The sequence below is a fragment of the Prionailurus bengalensis genome, chromosome D3, assembly GCF_016509475.1.
Source record: "Prionailurus bengalensis isolate Pbe53 chromosome D3, Fcat_Pben_1.1_paternal_pri, whole genome shotgun sequence".
NCBI classification, from domain to species: domain Eukaryota; kingdom Metazoa; phylum Chordata; class Mammalia; order Carnivora; family Felidae; genus Prionailurus; species Prionailurus bengalensis.
In genome coordinates, this window is record NC_057356.1 from 23,118,575 (window position 1) to 23,141,919 (window position 23,345).

A 23,345-nucleotide genomic window follows, 5' to 3' on the forward strand; every position below is an offset into this window, starting at 1 on the left:
TACATCAAAGTCGCATAAGTCATATCTGCATATAATGCATACTACAGAAAGACTGGAACTTGGCAGTGTGGCTCATGCCCTAGCCAAAACATAAAAGCTTTCTTGTCCCTGTCACTCCTGTTTGGGGTCCTGTAGGAGCCAGGGGATGCAATTCTCAGAGAGCAGCTGGGCCTGAGCATAAAAGCCCATCAATAAGGAGCAGGTGACGCTGCCACAGCTGGGTAATTTGTCTCTTTGCTCTTCTGCAGCCTATTTGGTGATGATGTATTTGTCCCAGAGAATAGATGATGGCAGGTTTGTTCATATTTTACACTTATGGACCTGCCTGTTCCTCTCCTCCTGGCTCTGCCCATCTGTCTTTGTCCCTGGCTCCTCTCATTTCATTTCACAGATTGGGCAGCAGGCCTTGGCCATGAGTTATGAAGGTGGATTCTGTGAGGGCAGCTTTGGGAAGGGAGGGAGGGAGAAGAGATGGGTCAGCTCCCTGGAGAGAAGGGATGGATGGACAGGTTCAGGAGAAAGAGATGTCACAGACTCAGTAGTGAGTGGGAAGGGACCTGAGAGAGGAAGGGAGGGAGAGATCCTGGGGCAGAAGACAATGATGCTAGGGAGGCCTGCTCACAGAAGATGGCTTGGAATGCTGGGTCCAACCCCAATAATTAAGTTGGGCCTAGTGTAAAACCTAATTGTGGTAGCCATCCTCCCAGGTGGCCCCCGTGACTCATGTTGGTATTCACACCCTTGTGAAGCCCCCTCCCACACTGATCAGGACCAACGTGTATAACCAATGGGACGTGCAGAAATGATGAAGTGTGATTTCCAAGGCCAGGTCATGAAAGTCCTTGGAGATTCCACTTTACTCTCTCTTGGATCACTTGCTCTGGGGTAATCCCACTGCTATGTGGTAAAGACACCCAAGAAGTGCCTGGAAAAGTCCATGGGGCAAGGAACTGAGGTCCCAAGCCAACACAGAGCAATCACTTGTCAGGCGTGTGAGCAATCTACCTTGGAAGTAGATCCAACAGCCCCAGTCAAGCCTTCAGATGACCACAGCCCAAGCTGACATCTTTTTTATTTTTAATTTGTTTATTTATTTAATCTCTACAGCCAACATGGGGCTCGAACTCATAACCTCATGATCAAGAGTTGCATGCTCTAGTGACTGAGTCAGCCAGGAGCCCCCCAAAGCGGACATTTTGACTGCAGCATTGTGGGAGACTCTGAGCCAGAACCAGTCCAGCTGACCACTCACTCATGAATTTCTGACCTGTTTGGACATGTGGGATGATAATTGTTTATTGTTCCAAGTTGCTAGATTTTGAGGGTAACTTATTCCACAGAAATTGGAAATGGTCTAATTCCTTATTTGTAGAACTGTCATTCAGCATCTCTCTGGTTTGCCGCTCAGAATGCACAGTCATGGGACAGGGACCCATTCATGACAGGTGCTCAGTTAACCAGCATTGCATGTTACTGAGTGTCACAAAGAGAACCCCTGTGCCTTACTTATTCAAGCAGGGTAAATGGAGTTAGTTAAGCAAGGAGAAGGTTCTGGGATGGAGTAGGTATGTATTGTGAGGAGAGGGATAGGGCCACAATTAGGATGATCAAATCTCCTGGTTTCCCTGGGACAGAGGGGTTTTCTGAATGGAGGATTTTCGGTGCTAAAACTGGGAAAGTCTAGGGGAAGCTGAAATGAGTTGGTCACCCTAGCTGGGGTTGGGATGGGGTTAGGGTTTCAAAGCTGCACTTCCAGTAAGCTGCCACACTGTGGTTCATATGACATGGGAAGGGAGATCTGTCTGACCAGGAGAGATGGTCAGGGGTGGGAGCTTGCTTCTGGAGCTGCCTGGTTTCATCCTCTTGCCCCACTTACGTGGAGGGAGATGGGAAAACCCTCTTACAAGTGTCAGACCAGTGTAAGGAGGCTGCAGGTCAGCCCTCCCTTCTTCTCCTCAGCAGAGGGGGCCAGAAACATCTAGAATTTGGTGAAGATTCTCACCCTAGACCAGGAGGGCCAGCCCCTTTCTGTCCATGGGTCCTGGATTCCTGTGGTTTCATTACCAAATGCCTTCTACCACACAGCCAAAAAAAAAAATCAGTGACTGGTCACCAAGGCTGCCTGCTCCATTGTTAGAGAGGTATTTCCTTGTACTGACTGAGGAGCTGCTACCAAATAACCCCCACTCTTTGATTGTATTTGATTCTGCTTGCTTTTTTTTTTTTTAAATTTTAGAGAGGGGAGAGGGGCAGAGGGAGAGGGAGAGAATCTCAAGCAGGATCCACGCTTAGCGAGGAGCCTGATGCAAGGCTCAATTTCATGATCACAAGATCACGACCTGAGCCGAAATCAAGAGTCAATTGCTCAACTGAATGAGCCACCCAGGCACCCCATGTGCTAAAATTTCTAACCTGTTTCTTCATGGCAGCCTTTTCACATACTATGCAACATTGCTTTCTCTGCCTCAGGTTCCCTTTGCCCTGCTCCCTTCTCCTGGCAAACCCTCTCTGCGTATTGTTTCAAACTTAGGTCCAAAGTCAGGCCTCCTGGGAGGTCCGATGGAGCCAGTCGCTTCCGCCTCTCCAGGTCTGCCACACTCAGAGTCTAAGGGAAGGGCAGCTCTATGGCATGACACCAGTGACATCTCCATCTACCCATCTGGGCTTGTCCTGAGTGGCTGTGACTGGGGAGCCTCTGATCACACCAACTTCCAGAAGGGGGAGCTTATTCCCTGTTAGTCCCTCTGATAACCCCAAGGAGCCACTGGGCCCAGATGTGTCTCCAACACCTCTCTTTGTTCCTCTTTGTTAACACTAAGAGCAGGCCTCAGGCTCACAGTGTTCTGCCTTAGCTACAAGGCAGTGGCTGCAGTATTATTTCCACTGTATTTATTTGGATGATTCTGCCTGTTTATGAACAATTGATCCAGGTTTTCCATTTATCATGAGGATATGGCTTCCTTTTTATCTATCTATCTATCTACCTATCTATCTATCTATCTATATTTTAGAGAGAGAGAGCACATACAAGTGGGGGAGAGGAGCAGAGGAAGAGAGAGAGAGAATCTTAAGCAGGCTCCACACTCAGTGCAGAGCCTGCCGAAGGGCTCAATCATACTGGGATCATGACCTGAGCCAAAATCAAGAGTCAGATGTTCAACCAACTGAGCCACCCAGGTGCCCCTATCGTTTCCTTTTTATTTTTTTTTTTTAATTTTTTTTTCAACACTTATTTATTTTGGGGACAGAGAGAGACAGAGCATGATCGGGGGAGGGGCAGAGAGAGAGGGAGACACAGAATTGGAAACAGGCTCCGGGCTCTGAGCTGTCAGCCCAGAGCCTGACACGGGGCTCGAACTCACGGGCCGCGAGATTGTGACCTGGCTGAAGTCGGACGCTTAACCGACTGCGCCACCCAGGTGCCCCTATCGTTTCCTTTTTAACGTTTATTTATTTTTGGGACAGAGAGAGACAGAGCATGAACGGGGGAGGGGCAGAGAGAGAGGGAGACACAGAATCGGAAACAGGCTCCAGGCTCTGAGCCATCAGCCCAGAGCCTGACGCGGGGCTCGAACTCCCGGACCGCGAGATCGTGACCTGGCCGAAGTCAGACGCTTAACCGACTGCGCCACCCAGGCGCCCCATATCGTTTCCTTTTTAAAATAAGCTACACATATAATACATGTTAAGTTAGAAAACACAGGGGGAAAAAATCATAGTGCAAGACTCATTTTCTTATAGAAGTCATTACTGACCCTCAAGTCTATATGGGACCTCCCTTTTTCTCTTCCCCACACATTGTAAGTCCTTACAGCTCCTTGTACTTCTTCATAGTCTGTATTGCAATTGACAAAAATACTTTTGTGTGTATTTTTCACTTATTCAGTAAATATTTGATGTATCATGCAAGAGAAATGAGAGGAGAGCAGCTTAAGGCATCTGCCGTAAAGGGGCTCAAAGTCAGTGCTGATTTGATTTTGTCTCTCCTACCAGATCTCAGGTCCCAAAAGGGCTAGGGGCTTGTTGTCCTGTCTACCTTTAGTGTTTCAGAGCTTAGCACAGCCAATAGCCAGGTAGACGTAGTATTTGCTGAATGATTAACAAAATTAATGCCTGCCCTCCACTCCCCCTTGCCAAGAACACCAGGAGGGAGACACTGGTCTGCAGCCAGTGGGTGGATATTCTTTGAGGAGGTGTACATGCAAACATCCATGTCCCTTTTGGCCCCTGGACCCCTCGTGGGGTCTGCAGGCTCTCCCCTCCTGCTGAGGTCTGTGACCTGGGGGATTGTGGACCGAGAAGGGATTAATTAGTTTGGAAAGCAGGCAAAAGAGCTAGGCAGGGCCAGAAGAGGGCATGGGGCCCCAGAATGTCTAGGCAGAGATGGTAAAATGGGATGAAAATAGAAAAGGAGATGGAGAGAAAATATACCTATGGCCTAGAGCCTTTTCCAACTGTCTGCAATTGTTGGGGTTTGCTCCTTTGATAAATGTGCTAAATACAGCCTGTGGATCCCTCCTCCCCAGAAAAACGCACAATTTCAGGGGGCCTACTGACCTTCTGCCACTAGTCCTTGAGTGCCCAATTAAGAATCCCTGGTATCAGAAAAAGATTCCATGCTCCTGGATAGGAAGAACAAATATTGTTAAAATGTCAATACTACCCAAAGCAATCTACATATTCAATGCAACACCTATCAAAATAGCACCACCATTCTTCACAGAGCTAGAACAAACAATCCTAAAATTTGTATGGAACCAGAAAAGACCCCAAATAGCCAAAGCAATCTTGAAAAAGAAAATCAAAGCAGGAGGCATCACAACCCAGGACTTCAAGCTGTATTACAAAGTTGTAATCATCAAGACAGTGCAGAACTGGCACAAAAACAGACATTCAGATCAATGGAACAGAATAGAAAACCCAGAAATGGACTCACAAATGGATGACTAACTAATCTTTGACAAAGCAGGAAAGAATATCCAATGGAATAAAGACAGTCTCTTCAGCAAGTGGTGCTAGGAAAACTGGACAGCAGTGTGCAGAAAAATGAACCTGGACCACTTTCTTACAGCATACACAAAAATAAACTCAAAATGGATTAAAGACCTAAACGTAAGACAGGAAACCATCAAAATCCTCGAGGAGAAAAGCAGGCAAAAACCTCTTTGATCTTCTTACTCAACCTCTTCTTACTCAATATGTCTCCAGAGGCAAGGGAAACAAAAGCAAAAATGAACTATTGGGACCTCGTCAAAATAAAAAGCTTCTGCACAGTGAAGGAAACAATCAGCAAAACTAAAAGGCAACCTACAGAATGGGAGAAGATATTTGCAAATAACATATCAGATAAAGGGTTAGTATCCAAAATCTATAAAGAACTTATCAAACTCCACACCCAAAAAACAAATAATCTAGTGAAGAAATGGGCAAAGACATGAATAGACACTTCTCCAAAGAAGACATCCAGATGGCCTACTGACACATGAAAAAATGCTCAACATCACTCAGCATCAGGGAAATACAAATCAAAACCACAATGAGATACCACCTCACACCTGTCAGAATTGCTAACCTTAACGACTCAGGCAACAACAGATGTTGGCGAGGATGTGGAGAAAGGGGATCTCTTTTGCACTGTTGGTGGGAATGCAAGCTGGTGCAGCTACTCTGGAAAACAGTATGGAAGTTCCTAAAAAAATTAAAAATAGAACTATCCTACAATGCAGCAATTGCATACTAGGTATTTATCCAAGGGATACAAGTATGCTGTTTCGAAGGGACACATGCACCCCAATGTTTATAGCAGCACTATCAACAATAGCCAAAGTATGGAAAGAGCCCAAATGTCCATCAACAGATGAGTGGATAAAGAAGATGTGGTATACATATACAATGGAGTATTACTCGGCAATCAAAAAGAATGAAATTTGCCATTTGCTGCTATGTGGATGGAACTAGAGGGTATTATGCTAAGCAAAATTAGTAGGAGAAAGAAAAATATCATATGACTTCATTCATATGAGGACTTTAAGATACAAAACAGACGAACATAAGGGAAGGGAAGCAAAAATAAAATAAAAACAGGGAGGGGGACAAAACATAAGAGACTTTTTTTTTTTTTAACGTTTATTCATTTTTGTAAGACAGAGAGAGAGTGCGAATGCTGAAGGGGCAGAGAGAGAGGGAGACACAGAATTCGAAGCAGGCTCCAGGCTCCAAGCTGTCAGCACGGAGCCTGATGCGGGGCTGGAACTCACAGACTGCAAGATCATAACCTGAGCCGGAGTCGGCCGCCCAACCGACTGAGCCACCCAGGCACCCCAAGAGACTCTTAAATATGGAGAACAAACAGAGGGTTGCCAAAGGGGTTGTGAGATGGGGGATGGGCTAAATGGGTAAGGGGCATTAAGGAATCTACTGAAATCATTGTTGCACTATGTGATAACTAACTTGAATATAAATTAAAAAAAAAACAAAACCAAGAATCCCTAGTGCCATTGTTCCATGCTCCCATTTTACCGAGGTGGACACTGAGGCCCAGAGTGGGCAAAGGCCTTGGTCAAGGTCACAGAGCAAGTCACTACCAGAGCTGCAGGAGTTCTGAAAACAAAAGTCTGACTTCAGCTCTAACTCTGTGGAGTTGGGGGACGCCCGGCGGGAACGCCCACCTGGCTGCTTGCAGAAGGAAGCGGTCTACGCGGTGGGGCGGGGCTTACTCACGCCCCGCCCCGTCGCCGGTTTCGGGGCGGGGGCTTCCTTCAACCTGCGCCGCTCCAACATGGCTCCGCGGCTGTGCAGCATCTCTGCGGCGACGCGACGGTTGATGGGGCGCCCGAAGCCCCGAGCAGGGGACCTTGCGGCTGCCGCGCGGTGAGAGCCGGGGCAGGGATGGGGGAGCGCTTCGCGCGCGCGGGGAGTGCTGGGGAGGGGACCAGGGTCTTGGTCAGAGGAATGGACAGACTCCGGCTTGGAATCTATATGGGTTAGAGGCGGGAGCAAGATCTAGGCCTAGGGAAGAGCTCTCAGCAAAGAATGGGGGAAATGGTAAAGGTAGGCGCAGGGTCTTTGTCCTAATGGATACCTGGCTCTGGGCACAGGATGAAAGATGGGGTGAATGAGAGGGACATGCCCTGGGCCCTGGAGAGTGGGAGCCGGGCAGAGGGCAGGAGTGGCTTCTTTTCTAGGCCTTTGAGATGATTGTGAAATAACACCTACTGGGGCCTTCTAGCAGAGGCAGCTCCTCCCTCGGAAGTTCTGGGGGGAAGAGATACGGATAGCAATAGGGGACCCCCAAAGGCCATGGCTACACAGACCCTTTGCTCCCCAATCCTGAACAGTACAGGTGGGGCAAAGGAGGCCTGGGAAGGGATGGGAGTTCCCCAAGGTCACTCCCTCTGGTGTCCGGAGGTGGCATTGGGTCCGGACCCAGGTCTCCTGACAGTGCTCTTTGCACCACAACTGGTGGCCTCCTGGGAGAGGCAGTTCTCTCAGCCTGGGCTTTTGTTTGGGCCCTGCTCTGGACTGAGGCAGGGCTTGGCCTCCTTGAACAGCCCTGGGCGGCCCCTCCCTCCTGCGTTTCCAGCGGCCTGTACTTTCCCCATCCCCTCATCACCCTCTATACACACTTGCTTGTCTGCCCGACTAGCCTGTCATGTCATTTTTCTGTTAATCCAGCCCCTAGCACAGGGTTCAGGACAGTGTGTGCTCAAGAACATATTGCTACAGAAGTGAAGACACCTGTCTCCCCACCTGTGTGCGGAAAAGAAGCAGGGGGCCCTCCTCTCCAGCAGCCTAGGCTTGAAGCTTCAGAGTTCTGTGAGACCTTGCCATGAGATCTTAGAGCACTGTGCACTGTGGCTCATGGGTCGTTGGGAAAGAGGAGCTGAGTGTGTTCCCCCAACCCTGTCTGCCCAATAATTGGGGAGAAAGCCGGTATCATGGAAAGAGCCTGGAGTTTAGCGCCAGCATATCTAACTCAGCCTTTCTTAGTGGGGTGAGTCGTTTGTCCTCTTGAAGTCTCAGATTCCTCATCTGCAAAAGGGATGATAAAATAGTCTGTATCTCATAGAGCTGTTGAGGGTGAAAAAGGCCATGTATGTGAGGCTTCTAGCCCCTGGTAAACATGCAACAGATATTGCCCTTGTTCTAACAGTTTCTGCACGAACTCCCCATAGTATCAGGGCTGAAATGGCCTTGGGGAGATCATCTTCTGTGAGCTCCTTGTTTTCCAGATGAGGAAATTGAGGCTGGGATTGGGACCTCACTTCCCCAGGGTACCAGAATCGGTAGGTGGTAGAGCCATTTGTGTGGCAAATATCCAGAGACCACAAAAGGAGCGTGGGACATAAGGCAGCCTGCTGCTCCTCACTTACTCACTTGACTTGGGCACTAGAACCTCTGTGAACCTCGGTTTCCTTCTCTGTAAAGTGGTGATGATGATCTGCTGGGCGTTTTTGCAGGCTTGCTGTGAAGGCTCTTGGACTAATGCTTCCCACGTCGCTCAGGGACTGCTTTACAGTTACTTATGCCTTTTAGATACCTGGGAACATCCCCTCCTGTTGACCTTTAGGCCACCCCATATCTCTCTGGAGTCACTAGAGGGACAGGTAGCAGCCTTTCTGACCTCCGAGGTTTGGGGACTGCTGGGATGGAGATAAGAGTGTGGGCTTTAAAGTCAGATGGATGTGGGTTGGAATCCTCTCGGCCGTTAACCATCCTTGAGCTTCATTTTTCTCAAATACGTGTCATGCAAATTAGCACATAGTAATTGCTCAATAAACAGCAGTTGTTACTACTGCTGTACCAGTAATCCTGTTAACGGAACTTTAGTTCTCTTATTTTTATTACTGTTATTATTATGCTTTATTTAAGTAAGCTCTACACTCAATATGGGGCAGTTGAACTCACTATCCCAAGATCAAGAGTCACATGCTCTACTGACTGAGCCAGCCAGGTGCTCCAGAACTTCAGTTCTTTTATTTATTTATTTATTTATTTATTTATCTATCTAATGTTTATTTATTTTTGAGAGAGAGAGCATGTGCACGCAAGTGGGGCAGAGGCAGAGAGAGTGGGAGACAGAGGATCTGAATCAGGCTCTGCGCTGACAGCAGAGAGCCTTACATGAGGCTCGGTCTCACAAACCGTGAGATCGTGACCTAAGCTGAAGTTGGCCGCTTAACCGACTAAGTCACCCAGGCACCCCCAGAACTTCAGTTCTTTTAGCTCTTATATATGTCTTCTAAACATACACCTCTGGAATAATCAAGCAGATACATGGTCCTTTCTAAAGTCAGCCAACTCAGGGGTGCCTGGGTGGCTCAGGCGGTTGAGTGTCCAACTTCGGCTCAGGTCATGATCTTGTGGTTCTGGAGTTCGAGCCATGCGTCAGGCTTCGTGCTGACAGCTCAGAGCCTAGAGCCTGCCTCGGATTCTGTGTGTGTCTTTCTGTCCCTCCCCTGCTTGCATGTGCGCTCTCTCTCACTCTCTCTCTCTCTCAAAAATAAACATTAATAAATCAAATAAATAAATACATAAATACATAAAATCAGCCAACTCAAAACACAAGAGTGTTTCAGAGTGTGTATAGAGCTGAGAACATTCTGGAGCAATTTCATTTTGCAGGGTCTCGGATTGTTGATCACTATGGAGAGTGCAAATGTGACATCTACCGAAAAGTTCTCATCTGAGACAAATATTTGTTGAGCAACTCCCAAGCCAAAAGCACTGTGCTTTGTACCCTGGGGGGGGATGGGAGGACATTAGTGGCTTCCAGTGTGGCTGGGGAGATAAGACATACTTCTATGAAAAGGATGAAAGGGCCCAGGGAGAAATAAGAGAGGTGTTTTTATGGAAGGGGCTAAAACTGGTCCATCCGGACAGATCTTTCCTGTAGAGTATACAAAGCTGCGTTGTGTTTTTCTAGGCCTAAGAAGCATTCTTAATATAGTTTAGATACCAAAATCTTTGGCATTTCTGAGATTACATTGGCGGGGGGGCGGAGGGGGAGGGAAAGAAATTAGGACTGTTCTAGAGCACTGATCCTTAAAGTTGAGCAGTCCCCTGGTGGGCTTGTTAAAACCCAGATTGCTAGGCCCACCCCCAGAGTTTTTGCTGCTGTATGTCTAGGATGGGCCCTGAGAATCTCTCAGATGACATTATTAGTGGTGGGTTTCAGAACCACTGGGATAGGGAATCTTGGATCTGTGGAAAGCTTGGCAAAGTACATGAGAGCTAGAATTCCAAGTGGAGACATCCAGCCTTTGTTTTGTACACAGTGGGGAGCCACAGAAGACTTTAGAGCAGAGCAATAGCATCATCCAAATGGTGCTTTACAAAGATGGATGGGCAGATTAGGAAAAGTGGGGAAAGAGTGGGAGCTGGGAGATGAGTTAGGAAGTTTGGTAGGAACAGTGATGTTAGTTGCACTATCTTGTCAGGCCCTTTCTCTAAAAGATCCATCCTAACGCCCCTATTTTACAGATGAGGAATATAAAGCTCGAAGAGATGAAGCTGAGCTGAGATTAGAACCTGGATTCATCCAGAACCTGTGCTCTTAAGCACTAATTCTGCTGGTGGTGGTGGGGAGGGAAAGGGACCCTGAGCCCTGCGTCCACACTCTGAACCACCCTTCCTTTAATTTATTTCCTTCCAACTTTCATCATCTTCAAGCGGCTCTGTCTTAGTGTCCCCTCACTCCTTCATTTGTTTCCCAGACACAGACTGAGCACGTGTCAGGTGCCCAGCACCATTCCAGGCAGTGGGAATACAAGGGACAGATAAGATCCCTGTCCATCTGGGGCTGCTTCTACTGGAGCAGACAACAAACAAGGCATATAATAAGGGGGAAAAAAGTATAATGTGATAGAAGGAGCTACAGAAACAGAGAGCAGGGTGAGAGGGGTCAGGGAGTTCAGGGGCAGGAGAATGTTACGATGTCACTGAGAAAATGAAATTTGAATTCTTGAAAATGTGAACCTATGGACACTGGCTTGGAGTTCAGACCCTGTCCTGGGATCTTGGACAGGTCCCATCTTGGGTTTTGCCTGAGAAAAGATCTTTAGAGATAGGTTGCTTTAGCCTGCTCATTTGACACACGGGGAAACTGAGGTCCATAGGCATAAAAGATGAGAGAGTTGTGGGAAGAGATGGGAGCCCATCAGAGCTCCTGGATTCCCCTGCCACTCCCCTGGAGTGAAGAGCATTCTAGCCCCCAGGCTCTGTCTCCAAGGGCTGACCTCCTGGCTGTTTATCTTGGTCAGTACTGATGTTAATAAATTACTCAAAGCCCAGTCCTGGAGCAAAGGTCTTGGTTGACAGTGAGTAGGAGCCATTGTTTTCCCTGCCACCACCCCTTCCAAGGGAAGCATCCCCTCTATATTCAAATCAAAGGTCGGATCTCTCTGCCAGTGGCTTTGTTGAAACACCTGGTTCTTCACAGTATCTGCCTGATGCTCCCCAAGGTAGTGCTCAAACTGGAGGTGGGAGCCAACTTTGGAGGAAAGAGTTCTGGGTTTCTTCTTGCCTCAGCTCTGCCCCTGATTTACCATATGACCTTGGGCAAGTTCCTTAACCCCCTGATTATTTTCACATCTCAAAAATGGGGACCCTAATAGTATCAACCCTATGTCAACATTACGTAGATGCAGCAGGATCATGCTTCTGACAAGTTGATCACAGATCCCTGACACAGATGATGTCCTCAGCTAAAGTATCTATAGCGAAGCTATATTCTGGTCCCCAAATTTCATAGAACCACACTGCCCATCTGATGATAATTGCCTTTTTTTAAAAATGTTTATTTATTTTGAGAGTGCACGCACAAGCGGGGGGTGGGTCACAGAGAGAGGGAGAGAGATCTGAATCAGGCTCCACTCTCAGCGCAGAACTGAACATGTGGCTCCATCTCACAACCATGAGATGAGATCATGACCTGAGCTGAAATCAAGAGTTGGGCACTCAACCAACTGAGCTACCCAGGCACCCCGATGATAATCATCTTTTTTGTTCTTTGTTAATGAAACAAATACATGCACAATGACAGAAAGCCTGTGAATTCAGAAACACTTTAAACAATTTTATTTTTTTAGCTTTCCAAAAAGCTTTAGTGAGTAAAGAAAAATTTAAGCATCTTCTCCCCTCTCCCAGGTAAGCAGTATTTGGTTTGGGTCAAATCCTCATTCATCTTTTTCTGTGTTCATATAAATGGTTTACTACTTTAAGATGCTTTTTTAACTTCATCAGTCTCAGTGGCTGCTCCATATTTTGGAAAAAAATAATACTTTGATTTGCCAAGACATTTATTCTAGCCACAGAAAAAGATCGAAAAAGTACACTTGCTGGCACTTAAGGGCCAGGCTCTCTGGCTAGAAATCATCCAACATGAGAATTGCTTTTCAGGCCTGACTACAAGTTGTACCACTGCTATTAAGCAAAAAGATTTATAGCCTCTGGCCACCTAAAAAAAAAAAAAAAAAAAAAGCCCGCCCCTGCTGGGACCTTGTGTGGGAAGTATAGTTAGGGTATGGCAGGACCAGGTGGCAGGTCCCCTGCTCTGAACAGAGTACTTCATTCCTTTGTTCATTTTTCAGGGCACCTTAGCCAAGCACACTGGGTGGATAATGTCAATTAAATGTTGCCTGGATGAATGAATGAGTCTTGCCTTGCAATGCCTTTTTACCCTATCTGCTGTTATCTGCCAAATCAGCCCTGGAGATTCAGAGATTGGTCAGATCACCTCCTCTGGAGAGTTTGCCCAGACTTCCAGAGGCTTACTCACCTAGGCTCTCCCAGATACCTCTGGCTATAATTATGTTCCAAAGCCTGTTTTTTTCCAGTGGACTGTGACTTCTTCAAGGACAAAGCTTATTTTTCTTTGGCTCTCCATTTATGGGGACTGGGAAGAGGCACAGGCCAAGTGTAGTGTGGGCACTGGGGAGCACAATGAGTGTAACCTTCTGTCAGAGGGGACAGAAATTGCCAAGAAAGCACTGAGTAAAAGAGCCTGGTATGTTCAGGGAGGAGCACATCTGGAGAGTGGAGTACACAGGTTGGAGGGAGGGGACAGCAAGGAAGGCTGGTAAGATACATTGCACTGTCAGGTTTTGGACATCAGGCAAGGTGGTTTTAGGGTTGATCTTCTTGGCAAGAGGCTGCAGATGTGTGCCCCAAGGAACCTCTTGGAAAGGGAAAAGTGGAGGGAGGGAGGAGAGAGGTGGGAGGTGGGGCTCTTCCCCTGGCCTCCTGAGGCCTTGCAAAACTTTAAGAAGCAAAGTGGGTAGCCATGACCTCTGTAAAAGGGACCAGGTCTGCTCAGCTGACTCCAGTGACATTTTAAACTCTGGGTCTGCCACTGGATTCTTTGGCTCCATTCCTAGAAATATGGGTTCCTCAGGACATCTGAGGGATGGGGGAACAGGATATCGGAGCCGATGGAAAAGCCAGGGCTCCCCCCCCCCCCCCCCGCTTGTCCCCCTGAACTCCTCTGTCCTGCAGCTTCTATTCCAAGGACAATGAAGGTAGCTGGTTCCGCTCCCTCTTTGTGCACAAGGTGGATCCCCGGAAGGATGCCCACTCCACCCTGCTGTCCAAGAAGGAAACAAGCAACCTCTACAAGATCCAGTGTGAGTGGCTGCTGAGCCAGCCCGCCAGCCCTCCTGGGGCCTCTGGGGGCCCACAAGGCTTCAGCTGGGACAGGAGAGGGGCTGGGACATCCTGAGCTATCCTGGGAGCCCTGGCCCTGTGGGACGTCCCCCCACCCCAGTTCCCCACAGACACACACACACCCTGCTTCACCTTCCATTTTCTGTCCTCTGTTGCAGTTCACAATGTGAAGCCTGAGTGTCTGGATGCCTACAACAGCCTGACGTGAGCATCCTCCTCCATCTGCTCATCCCTCCCTGCTTGGGTTGGAGACTCCATCCCAGCCCCATTCTCCCTGCAGAGATCTAGGAGATGTAGATGTCAGAGCCAGAAGTCCTAAAAATGTATTGTCCAGCCTCTGCATCTTAGAGATGGGGACACTCAGGCTCAGCCCTGAGGGCCTGAGTTGGAACCCTTATCTCAGGGACCCTGGTGGCTGATGTGAGTGAGCCCTCCTCCCTCTCTCTGTCCCCCTCCCCTCCACCCCAGGGAAGCTGTGCTGCCCAAGCTGCACCTGGATGAGGACTACCCCTGCTCACTCGTGGGCAACTGGAACACATGGTACGGGGAGCAGGACCAGGCAGGTGAGGTGCCCACCTCCCCAGTGCTACTGCCACCCAGCCCGGATCTCTGACACCTGTCATGCCTAGCTACCTTCCACACCCTCCACAGTGGCACCCAGAGGGATCTTTCATAATGCAGTCCTCCTCAGCTTACTCTACTGCTTAGACACCTGTTGTGGCCCCTGTCTGCCCTCAGGGTGGCCCACGAGGCTCTGTGAGCCCTTCTCTGCCACATCCTCTTTGCTTTGCTTCCTGTGCTCTCCCACTCAGGACTTCTTGCAGTTCTCCAGATTGACCATTTCACCCTCCACTTCCAGACTCTTGTTCCTGCTGTTTCTTCTGCTGGAAACATCCTTTTTCCCTTGCCCGCTTTACCTGGCTCACCCCTCTGCTCAACCTTTGTTTTGGTGTAGACCTCACCTCCTCCTAGAAGCCTTCCCTGATCCTCTCCACCTAAGCGGGGTCAGGCACCTCCCCTGACTTCCCTCTTCACAGCCCCAATCGTGCACCCCATATTGTGCTTGCTTGTTTCCCCATATAGGTGGTGAGTTCTGGGATGGAGGGGTCCCTGTCTGTCTTTACTACCGAATCCCCTATATGTAGCACATACTTATCGAATTCACAGAGGCTCTTGTCTGAGCTGGTTCCTTATAGCCTCCCGGAGGTCCCCATAGCATGCACTATCCCTCCCCCAGAGACCCACCCTGCCCTTGGCACCAGCTGCTAGGCTGGCACACATAAATTTGACTCACAGCATCTCATTCACTCAAACGGTCCCTGGTATTTAGACTGCACTGTCGGGGGCAGTAGCCACTAACCACGTGTAGCTATTTAAATTTACATTAGTTAAAATTAGGGGCACCTGGGCGGCTCAGTTGGTTAAGTATCTGACTTCAGCTCGGGTCATGATCTCGCAGTTCGTGGGTTCATGTCAGACTCTGTGCTGACAGCTCAGACCCTGGAGCCTGCTTTAGATTCTGTGTCTGTGTCTCCGTCTCTCTCTGCCCCTCCCCCACTTGTGCCCCTTCCTTGGCTTGTAGATGCATCACCCCAGTCTCTGCCTCCGTTACCACATAGCGTTCTCCCTGTGTACCTCCGTCTTCACATGGTGCCCTTTTTGTGTCTCTTTGTCTCTCAAAAATGAATAAACATTAAATTTTTTTTAATTAGTTAAAATTAAAGAAAAGGAAAAATTCAGTTCCTCAGTCACACTAGCCACCTTTCAAGTGTCCACTGATAGACCCGTGTGGCTCGTGGCTACTGTGTTAGCACACCCATAAGACATTTCTATTGTAGCAAAAAGTCCTTTGGATATGCTGATTTAGACTCTGTATAGCACAGGGAGCTCTTCTGCAACAGTCCTGATAAAGGGTCTTCTAAGTGTTCCTTGAACACTCCTAGTAATGGGGAACTTACTCCGTAATAAGCAAACCTATCTCATCCTGCCACAGCCCTGATAATTGTATGTGTCTAAAAAAAAAAAATCAGTGTCTTACAGACAGATTCCCTTGATCATGTATTCTGTTTCTGTAACAGACATTGACACATTGCTAGGTGGATAAGAGAAGAGCAAACTGTCTTGAGCTTTAGCCCCTACCATTTTCCCATATTAGGGACAACTTAATCAGCTCTAGCTATAGTCCTTGGATTCTCTTAATTATTTGCTAGTTGGGAAATGAACTTTGAGGGATGGGTTCCTGAACTTTTAAAGCATGTCCTAAATTCTGTGTATCTTGAGGTGTCGTCCCTTGTGTAGAATCAGCTAGGGAGCAGAGACCCCCACCCCACCCCAAGCCATCCCCTAGAAGTAGGGCTCAAGAATCTACATTTTAATGGACGTAGAAGAACCGTTGATCTATCTCCTAGAGGGAGCACTGCAATTGTTAGAAAACTGTCTTTTCGTGGGCCTAGGATTCCTTTCCTGTAACTTTTCCCTATTGGTCCCCAGTATGATGTTTATCCCGCTTCTACTGGCAGCATTCCTGAGCTTGGTAGACTTCCATCCATATAGTATTTTTGCTGTTTCCCTTGGGAAAGAGGCCTTTAAACTCTCAGGTCAGACCATTTTGCAGATAGGAGAATCAAGGTATACAGATGGGGTCAGAAGGCAGATAAGGGATAGGCTGGGGATGGGAAGGAACAAAAGTCTGTGTTTCCAAACCACTGGTCAGCCAACTGCCCTCAGCTCTAGTCTCCCTTTGGAGACCTTCCTCTCTCGACCTCAGCCATGCTCCCAAGGGTGACAAGACTGTTTCCTTTTTTCTCTTCCACCTTTATTATTGGAAGGTGTAGTAGTTTCCTACGGCTGCCATAACAAAGTGCCAACTACTAGGTGGCTTAAGACAACAAATTTATTCTCTCAAGTTCTGGAACCCAGAGGTCTGAAATCTAGGTGTTGGCAGGGCCGCGCTCTCTTTAAAGGCTTTTCTTGCCTTTTCCACCTTCTGGTTTTTGCTGGAAATCCTTGGCTTTCCTTGGCTTGTAGATGCATCACCCCAGTCTCTGCCTCCGTTACCACATAGCATTCTCCCTGTGTACCTCCGTCTTCACATGGTGCCCTTTTTGTGTCTGTGTCCAAGTCTCCCTCTTCATATGAGGACACCAGTCTTTGAATTTAGGTCCCACCAATATGACAGCACCTTAGCTTGATTATATCTACAAAGACCCTATTTCCAAATAAGGTCCTATTCTGAGGTTCTGGGTAGGCATAAACATAAGGGGCAGGGGAATACTATTTGACCCAGCGGAGGGGCTATGATAGAAAATTCAAACAGTACACAAGAGTTTTCAATAAAAAGCAAGCCTCCCTCCTGCCCACAATACCCGGGCCTCAATTCTCTGCCTCAGGGGCATCTTCTGTCACAATCTCTTGGGTCTCCAATGAGAGATGGTATAAAGACCAGCATCTCTGGATATGTCTCCCCACCCCTAAACACATGTGCTAGCATACTGTGCATGCTGTTCTGTTCCTTGGTTTCTTTCTTTCTTTTTTTTTTTTTAATTCACTAAGAATGTTCCATCTCAGCCCATTAGGCCTACTCTCCCTTTTTGTCCATCCTGTCCCTCACAGGCCTGGTGTGCTGTTGCACCTTGGGTACAAGGACACACCTGATCCTCTTGTGCTATTTAAGGAAGATTGGGTGGAAACATTATTCCCATTTTCAAGATGAGGATGTCAAGGGCTGGGGGGGGGGGGGGCGGTCAAAGGCCACCTGGCAGACCTGGAGTTCAAACCTAGGCCTCCTGGGCTTGTGTCTGGGAAAATCCCCTGTCTAGCACTGTCTCTTACTAGGGCAAAGGGAACTCAGCTGGAGACTGCCCCATCTCATACACACTTAGCCAGCCTTAGGGTAAGCAGGGCAGGGTCCCAGCAGCCCCCTGACCTGTACCTCCTATTTTCCTCACCCCCCAACAGTACACCTGTGGCGATTCTCAGGTGGCTACCCAGCCCTCATGGACTGCATGAACAAACTCAAAAACAACAAGGTATGTCGGCATCTGTTCCACAAACCTCTCTGGAATATTGGCTCTGGCTCAGCCCTGTGCTGGGGGCTGCTACCACTACCCCATGAGATACACCGCCAGGGTGGGGGGCTCTTCGTGGCTGCCATGCCCAGACTGCCACACCCACAGGAGTACCTGGAGTTCCGAAAGGAGCGGAGCCAGATGCTGCTGTCCAGGAGAAACCAGATGCTCCTTGAATTCAGCTTCTGGAATGAGCCACAGCCCAGAGCAGGCCCCAACATCTATGAGCTGAGGACATACAAACTCAAGGTGCCTCCTCCCAACCAGATCCCTGCCTGCCTCCCACCTTCCCTGCTGTGGTGGTGCTTTACAGATACACCAACGTGGGTGGGTCCTGTGCCCCAGCACCCAGACTGGGGCTTCTGGCCTCTCCCTCCCTATGGGTTCAGAATAGAGGTATGTACACACGTGTGCACACATGCACACCCAGGTGCAAGTCAGGACCCTTGAATGAGGCCAAGTGGCCCCTGGGGTTGGGGAGACATAACAGTTTCCCCCCTCTACCCAGCCGTGACATTTGGAATCTGAGATGGGGCTCATTTCCACTCTTTCCCCTGGTTCTCTTTCAGCCAGGAACCATGATTGAGTGGGGGAACAACTGGTGAGTGGCAGTGCCTGGGGTTGGGGGGACCTTGCCTTCCTATCCTGCTTAGTTCCCTGGCATCCCACCTTTCCCAGGGCCATATGTCAGGGAACCCGGCATCCTCTGCTCCTTGTGGATCCAGGAGAAGGATCCAACCAGGATGTGAACCCTCTTCTAGCAGAATACCCAGCCCACGGCTGTACCTCTGTCACCCCCTTCCCTGATCATCTCTGAGAACTGGGGGGTCCTACCTCAGGCTCCTCCCTTGAGGTGTAGCTAAGAAATCAGCCTGGTGACACCTCATAGGGCCCTTTGCACTCGCCCTGGCCCCTGCTCCACACTCTTCTGCTGTCCCTAGGGCGCGGGCCATCAAGTACCGGCAAGAGAACCAGGAGGCAGTGGGCGGCTTCTTCTCGCAGATAGGCGAGCTCTACGTTGTGCACCATCTCTGGGGTAGGCTGGGAACCCTCCAGGGGCCCTCTGCTTGTCCCGTTTCTCCATTGTCACTCTATATAGACAACGCAAATATATTAGTGCCCTTTTGAGCTTATGTTCCAGCAGAGGGGGACACCACCTCAGACATAAACTAACACAAAAACATCATTTTGGGTTATCACAAATAATGAAGACGCAGGGGAAAATGATGAAACAAACGGGAATGATTTGGATAGACAAAGAAGGCCTCTCTGAGGAGGTAAAATGTTAGCTCTGCTAAAGGATGAGAAGGAGCCAGCTTGTGAATTGCCAGGGAAAGGCATTCTAAGTAGAGGGAACAACATGTGCAAAGGCCCTGTGGTGGAGAAAACGCCTTCAGGGTTTTGAAGAGTGCAGAGGAGGCCAGTGTGGAGATAGGGATGGGTGTGAGGAGATGGGGACAGACTAGATCAGGCTGGGCCTTGCAGGTTGTGGAGACAAGTGGGATTTATTCTAAATGCAGTGGGAGGCTGCTGCAGCATTTTAAGCACATGACCTGATTTGTATTCCACTATGATTGCTCTGGTTGCCATGTGCTTTGCTGGAGAGAGTTTGTAGGGGAACAAGAAAGGCAGTGGGGCATCAGGAGATGGTTATACTCGTTCAGGCGGATGGGTTCAGGAGGATGGTGGCCTGGCCTAATGTGGTGGCAGCGAGGATGCTGAAAAGGCCACAGATTCATTAGTCTGGAAGTGAGGCCAGTGGGCTTTGTGGATGAATTGTCTGTGTGGGGTGAGGCAGGGAGAGAACTCCAGATTCCTGCTTCAGCAGCTAGCTATGTGTCTCTTACTGAGACCCTGGGAAGGCAGGTTGAGGGAGTCAAGGATGTAATCTTGGCCCTTGGAAATGTTGCCTTTAAAGTGCTGTCACATCCAAGTGGAGACACAAGTGGACACCAGATATATGGCTCTGGAGCCCAAGGGAGAGTTCTGGGCTGGAAATAGAAAGGTGGATGTTGTCAACAAATGTACAATTGGATGAGATCGTCAGAGCAGACAGTGTGTGGTAACAGTCTGAGGCACTGGGGAGAGACAGCAGGACAGGGTTTGGGGCAATGGGAAGAGGGCTCTGTGTTAGGTATAGAACCAGATCCTCTATGCCCACGGAATGAGCCAATGCCTTTCCTACAGCCTATAAAGACCTACAGTCTCGGGAGGAGACTCGAAATGCTGCCTGGAGGAAGAGGGGCTGGGACCAAAATGTCTACTACACAGGTGAGTGCTTCTGCTGGGGCATCAGCCTAGCCCTTGCAGGTCATCTGCCAAGAGTCCAATCTGAGGATAGAATCCCCTCTGCAAGGAAATCGAGCCTCACTTGATTACCTCTAGTGCTAGGAAGCTTTTAAGACAGTGAGTAGGTTTCGATCTTGGTGGCACACTCCATGTGATTTAGGCAGTGGGTCTAGGTGAGTGCCTCAGGGGACGAAAACACAGGTGGTCCCAATGCACTGTGGCCTCAGACATGGTTCTTCACACTGAGGGCTCATCTCTAAGATGGTGATGGTGCCTCCCTTGGAGGGCTGGATGGAAGATTCTAGGAGCTAATTTCTGGAAAGTGCTTCCAGACTGGCACAGAGGAAGTGCAAATTTTTTGAGCAAATTTTTTATTCTCCATGTTTGCTACCTTGCGGGGACCCCAGAGAACCACGTGAAGTCAGCAAGTGTTGATTGTGTGCCAGGGACTGCAGTGGGTGGCTGGCTGGGGGACACAGAATGAACAGAAGAAGCCTGTCCCCCCCCTTGAGCTTACAGTTAAGGATCCACACTTACCAGCTGGTGTGGGGGGAAATGCATCTCCTGAAGTAATTAGCAGGAGTCTCAGTCTTGAAAGTGTGGTGCTGAATGACAGTATCAGTATCTCCTGGAAGCTTGTTAAAAATGCCAAATCTCAACCCCCACCCCCAGCTGCTGAATCAGAATCTGCACTTTAACAAGAACTGGAGGTAATTGGTAAAGTTTGAACAACTCTGAGCAAGAGGAGTCTAACCTCCTGGGTGACCTTGTGCTGACCTATGGACTGCAGCCTCCCCATCTATAAAATGAATCTGTTGAACCAAATCAGTGTTTTGCAAACGTTAGCCACTTGAGGACACCCTCATAGCTTTTATCCTCCTTGTATACTATGGCAATAATTATTTTCTTGATAATGAAAAAAAAATTTTTTTTAATGTTTATTTATTTCTGAGAGAGAGAAACACAGAGCATGAGCAGGGAAGGGGCAGAGAGAGAGAGGGAGATACAGGCTCCAGGCTCTGAGCTGTCAGCACAGCACAGAGCCTGACGTGGGACTCGAACCCACAAACCATGAGATCAAGACCTGAGCTGAAGTCAGGCGCTTAACTGACTGAGCCACCCAGGTGCCCTTGATATTTTTCTTTAAATCCCCCTACTTCTACACCTAGCTTTTGTTCTAAGCAATATCTGCAAAATCACTTTTTGCTTATTCTCTCACCTATACAGGAACATAAATATATAATTATGAAACTTTAAGAATGTTGCATCTCACCACCACCCAAGTCCCCTCTTATCCCACAATTGGGTGCTCTCTGTTCTAGGAAGGCAGTGGGGCTTTCCCTGTCTCAGCATCCTAAGCCACCTCCTCCTTTTTTTTTTTTATTTAATTTATTTTTTAATTTTTTTAATGTTTTTATTTATTTGAGAGACAGAGAGAGACAGAGCATGAGCAGGGGAGGAGCAGAGAGAGAGGGAGACACAGAATCCGAAGCAGGCTCCAGGCTCTGAGCTGTCAGCACAGAGCCCGACAAGGGGCTCAAACCCTCGGACTGTGAGATCGTGACCTGAGCTGAAGTCGGACGCCTAACCAACTGAACCACCCAGGCGCCCCCTCCTCCTCCTTCAAAGTCCAGTTTTGGGGGTTGGTTTGCCTCTGCCCCCTCTGTGACCTCTGTTTCTCTCTCCACAGTCCCACTGGTGCGACACATGGAGTCTCGGATCATGATCCCTTTGAAGATCTCGCCTCTCCAGTGATGCTGCCGCTGCCTCTGCCTCCTTCCCCTTCTCCCTCAGGGCAGCCAATGGACAGAGGAGATCACAGTCCTGCTGTCTTGGTTTTCTTTCGGATGTGGGATGACTCTGGGGGTTCGTGCTCAGCTCAGACAAAGGGGAAGCTGAAGGATGACAGGGTTCTGAGGACTTGCAGCTCTGCCCAGGCCCTTCCCACCTTCCCTGCCCACCCCTTCCCCTGTGCTGGAAGCAGTTTTTAGTTTCTCTGATGAAAAACAGCAACCTTTTATGTATTCTCACATTGCCCCCTAAGATTCCTCATCTCAAGGCCACCAGTCCCTAGTTATCACCATGGAAGCCCTCAGTTTAGCTTTACTTACACAAAAGGTAGTGTGTCCAGTGGTTGGAGTGGGGTGGGGAGGAAGGAAGTCAGACCAGGCCTCGTTGTCTGGAATTCCCTGGTCTCCACTGGGCCACCCACTTGCTGGATAGTCTGAGCCAAGTCCCTCTTGTCAGGGAAAAGCCTAAAACTGCCTCAAGAAGTACAGGGGAAAACCCTAAAGTTAGCAAATTCAGCGTGAGATCCTACATATTCCATTGAGAAAGGCTGGGAAAAGGGATGGAGCTGGGAAAGATCTGGGTCACAGAATGGAACATGAACTTAGAAGGTAGAACATAGAATTCAGACCTTGGATTTGAACTGCAGAATTTGGAATACAGAATCGGGAAGATAGAACAGAGGTTACAGAAGACCACCTGGGAAGGGGTTCCCAGTACAAGACAGAAAGAGGCTCATCTCTTTCTCCCTACATAATGAGATGGAGAACTTGACTGTGTAGCTCCAGCACTGCTGTGTAGGGAGAGTCTCCTCCCCTTTTTCACTCCTGCAGGCTAAGGAGAGGGCCAGGGCCTGTATTTCCCTCACCCTGCAATTCCTTTTCTCTCTTCATATTCTATTAGCCCAACCCTCATTCTACTGGGCCACTGGGTATGTGGAGTGGGGTCAGGGACTTCAGTGATCCCCACACCTCATCAACCTCTAGGTAGCTTGATTCTGTCTCCCTTTCAGGAAAACTTATGCTGGAGTCACTGATGGAACCAATTAAAAATTTACTATAAACCGTGGTGTGTGTGTGTGTGTGTGTGTGTGTGTGTGTGTGTGTTTCATCTGCAAGGAACTTTGGCAGGTGCTAGGGGCAGGGCCAGTTTCCTAGTTCCATCTGGCTGATTTATGCGCCCCCCCCCCCCAACTCTGTTACCTGAGCTATACTCAGGAAGGGCCTCTACACCCTCCCAAACCCCCATGGCAGAAGGGACAGCCCTTCATAACCAGGCACTCAGGACATTAGTGTTTCTACCTCTGGATGAGTAGGATTTACACCAAAAGCCCTTAACCCTGTCCTTAGAATTCATACCAGGGGCAGAAAACACTTGATACTGTCAAATGCTGCATGAGAGTTGTGACTGCCCTAGACAAACCAGGCCTAAAATGAGGAAACTACTGATGCATCCTTGGGGAAAAAAGTGTCAGAGAATGAATGCCGTCCCTGGCTTGCAGCCCTCACTAGTATGGGATGTTTGGGTGAATGTGACAGT

The 23,345-nt window shown here is 48.7% G+C and overlaps 1 protein-coding gene across 1 annotated transcript; it reads left to right on the forward strand.

Moving 5' to 3' along the window:
• Window positions 1-6,734: 6,734 nt before the first annotated feature.
• Window positions 6,735-22,869, forward strand: NIPSNAP1 (nipsnap homolog 1). The gene is made up of 10 exons (XM_043557984.1): window positions 6,735-6,870; window positions 13,495-13,622; window positions 13,821-13,866; window positions 14,131-14,225; window positions 17,620-17,690; window positions 17,838-17,978; window positions 18,299-18,330; window positions 18,671-18,765; window positions 19,917-20,000; window positions 21,709-22,869. The coding sequence occupies exons 1-10, from the start codon at window positions 6,779-6,781 to the stop codon at window positions 21,771-21,773; spliced, it is 849 nt and encodes a 282-aa protein (XP_043413919.1). The 5' UTR covers window positions 6,735-6,778; the 3' UTR covers window positions 21,774-22,869.
• The last annotated feature ends 476 nt before the right edge of the window (window positions 22,870-23,345 follow it).

What these genes read in the sequence shown, in the direction of transcription:
- NIPSNAP1 (XM_043557984.1), top strand. Translation starts at nt 6,779, where the DNA reads ATGGCTCCGCGGCTGTGCAGCATCTCTGCGGCGACGCGACGGTTGATG. An exon ending in CAACCTCTACAAGATCCAGT is followed by an intron (nt 13,623 to 13,820) that starts GTGAGTGGCTGC and finishes CCTCTGTTGCAG; the next exon opens with TTCACAATGTGAAGCCTGAG. An exon ending in TGAGGACATACAAACTCAAG is followed by an intron (nt 17,979 to 18,298) that starts GTGCCTCCTCCC and finishes GTTCTCTTTCAG; the next exon opens with CCAGGAACCATGATTGAGTG.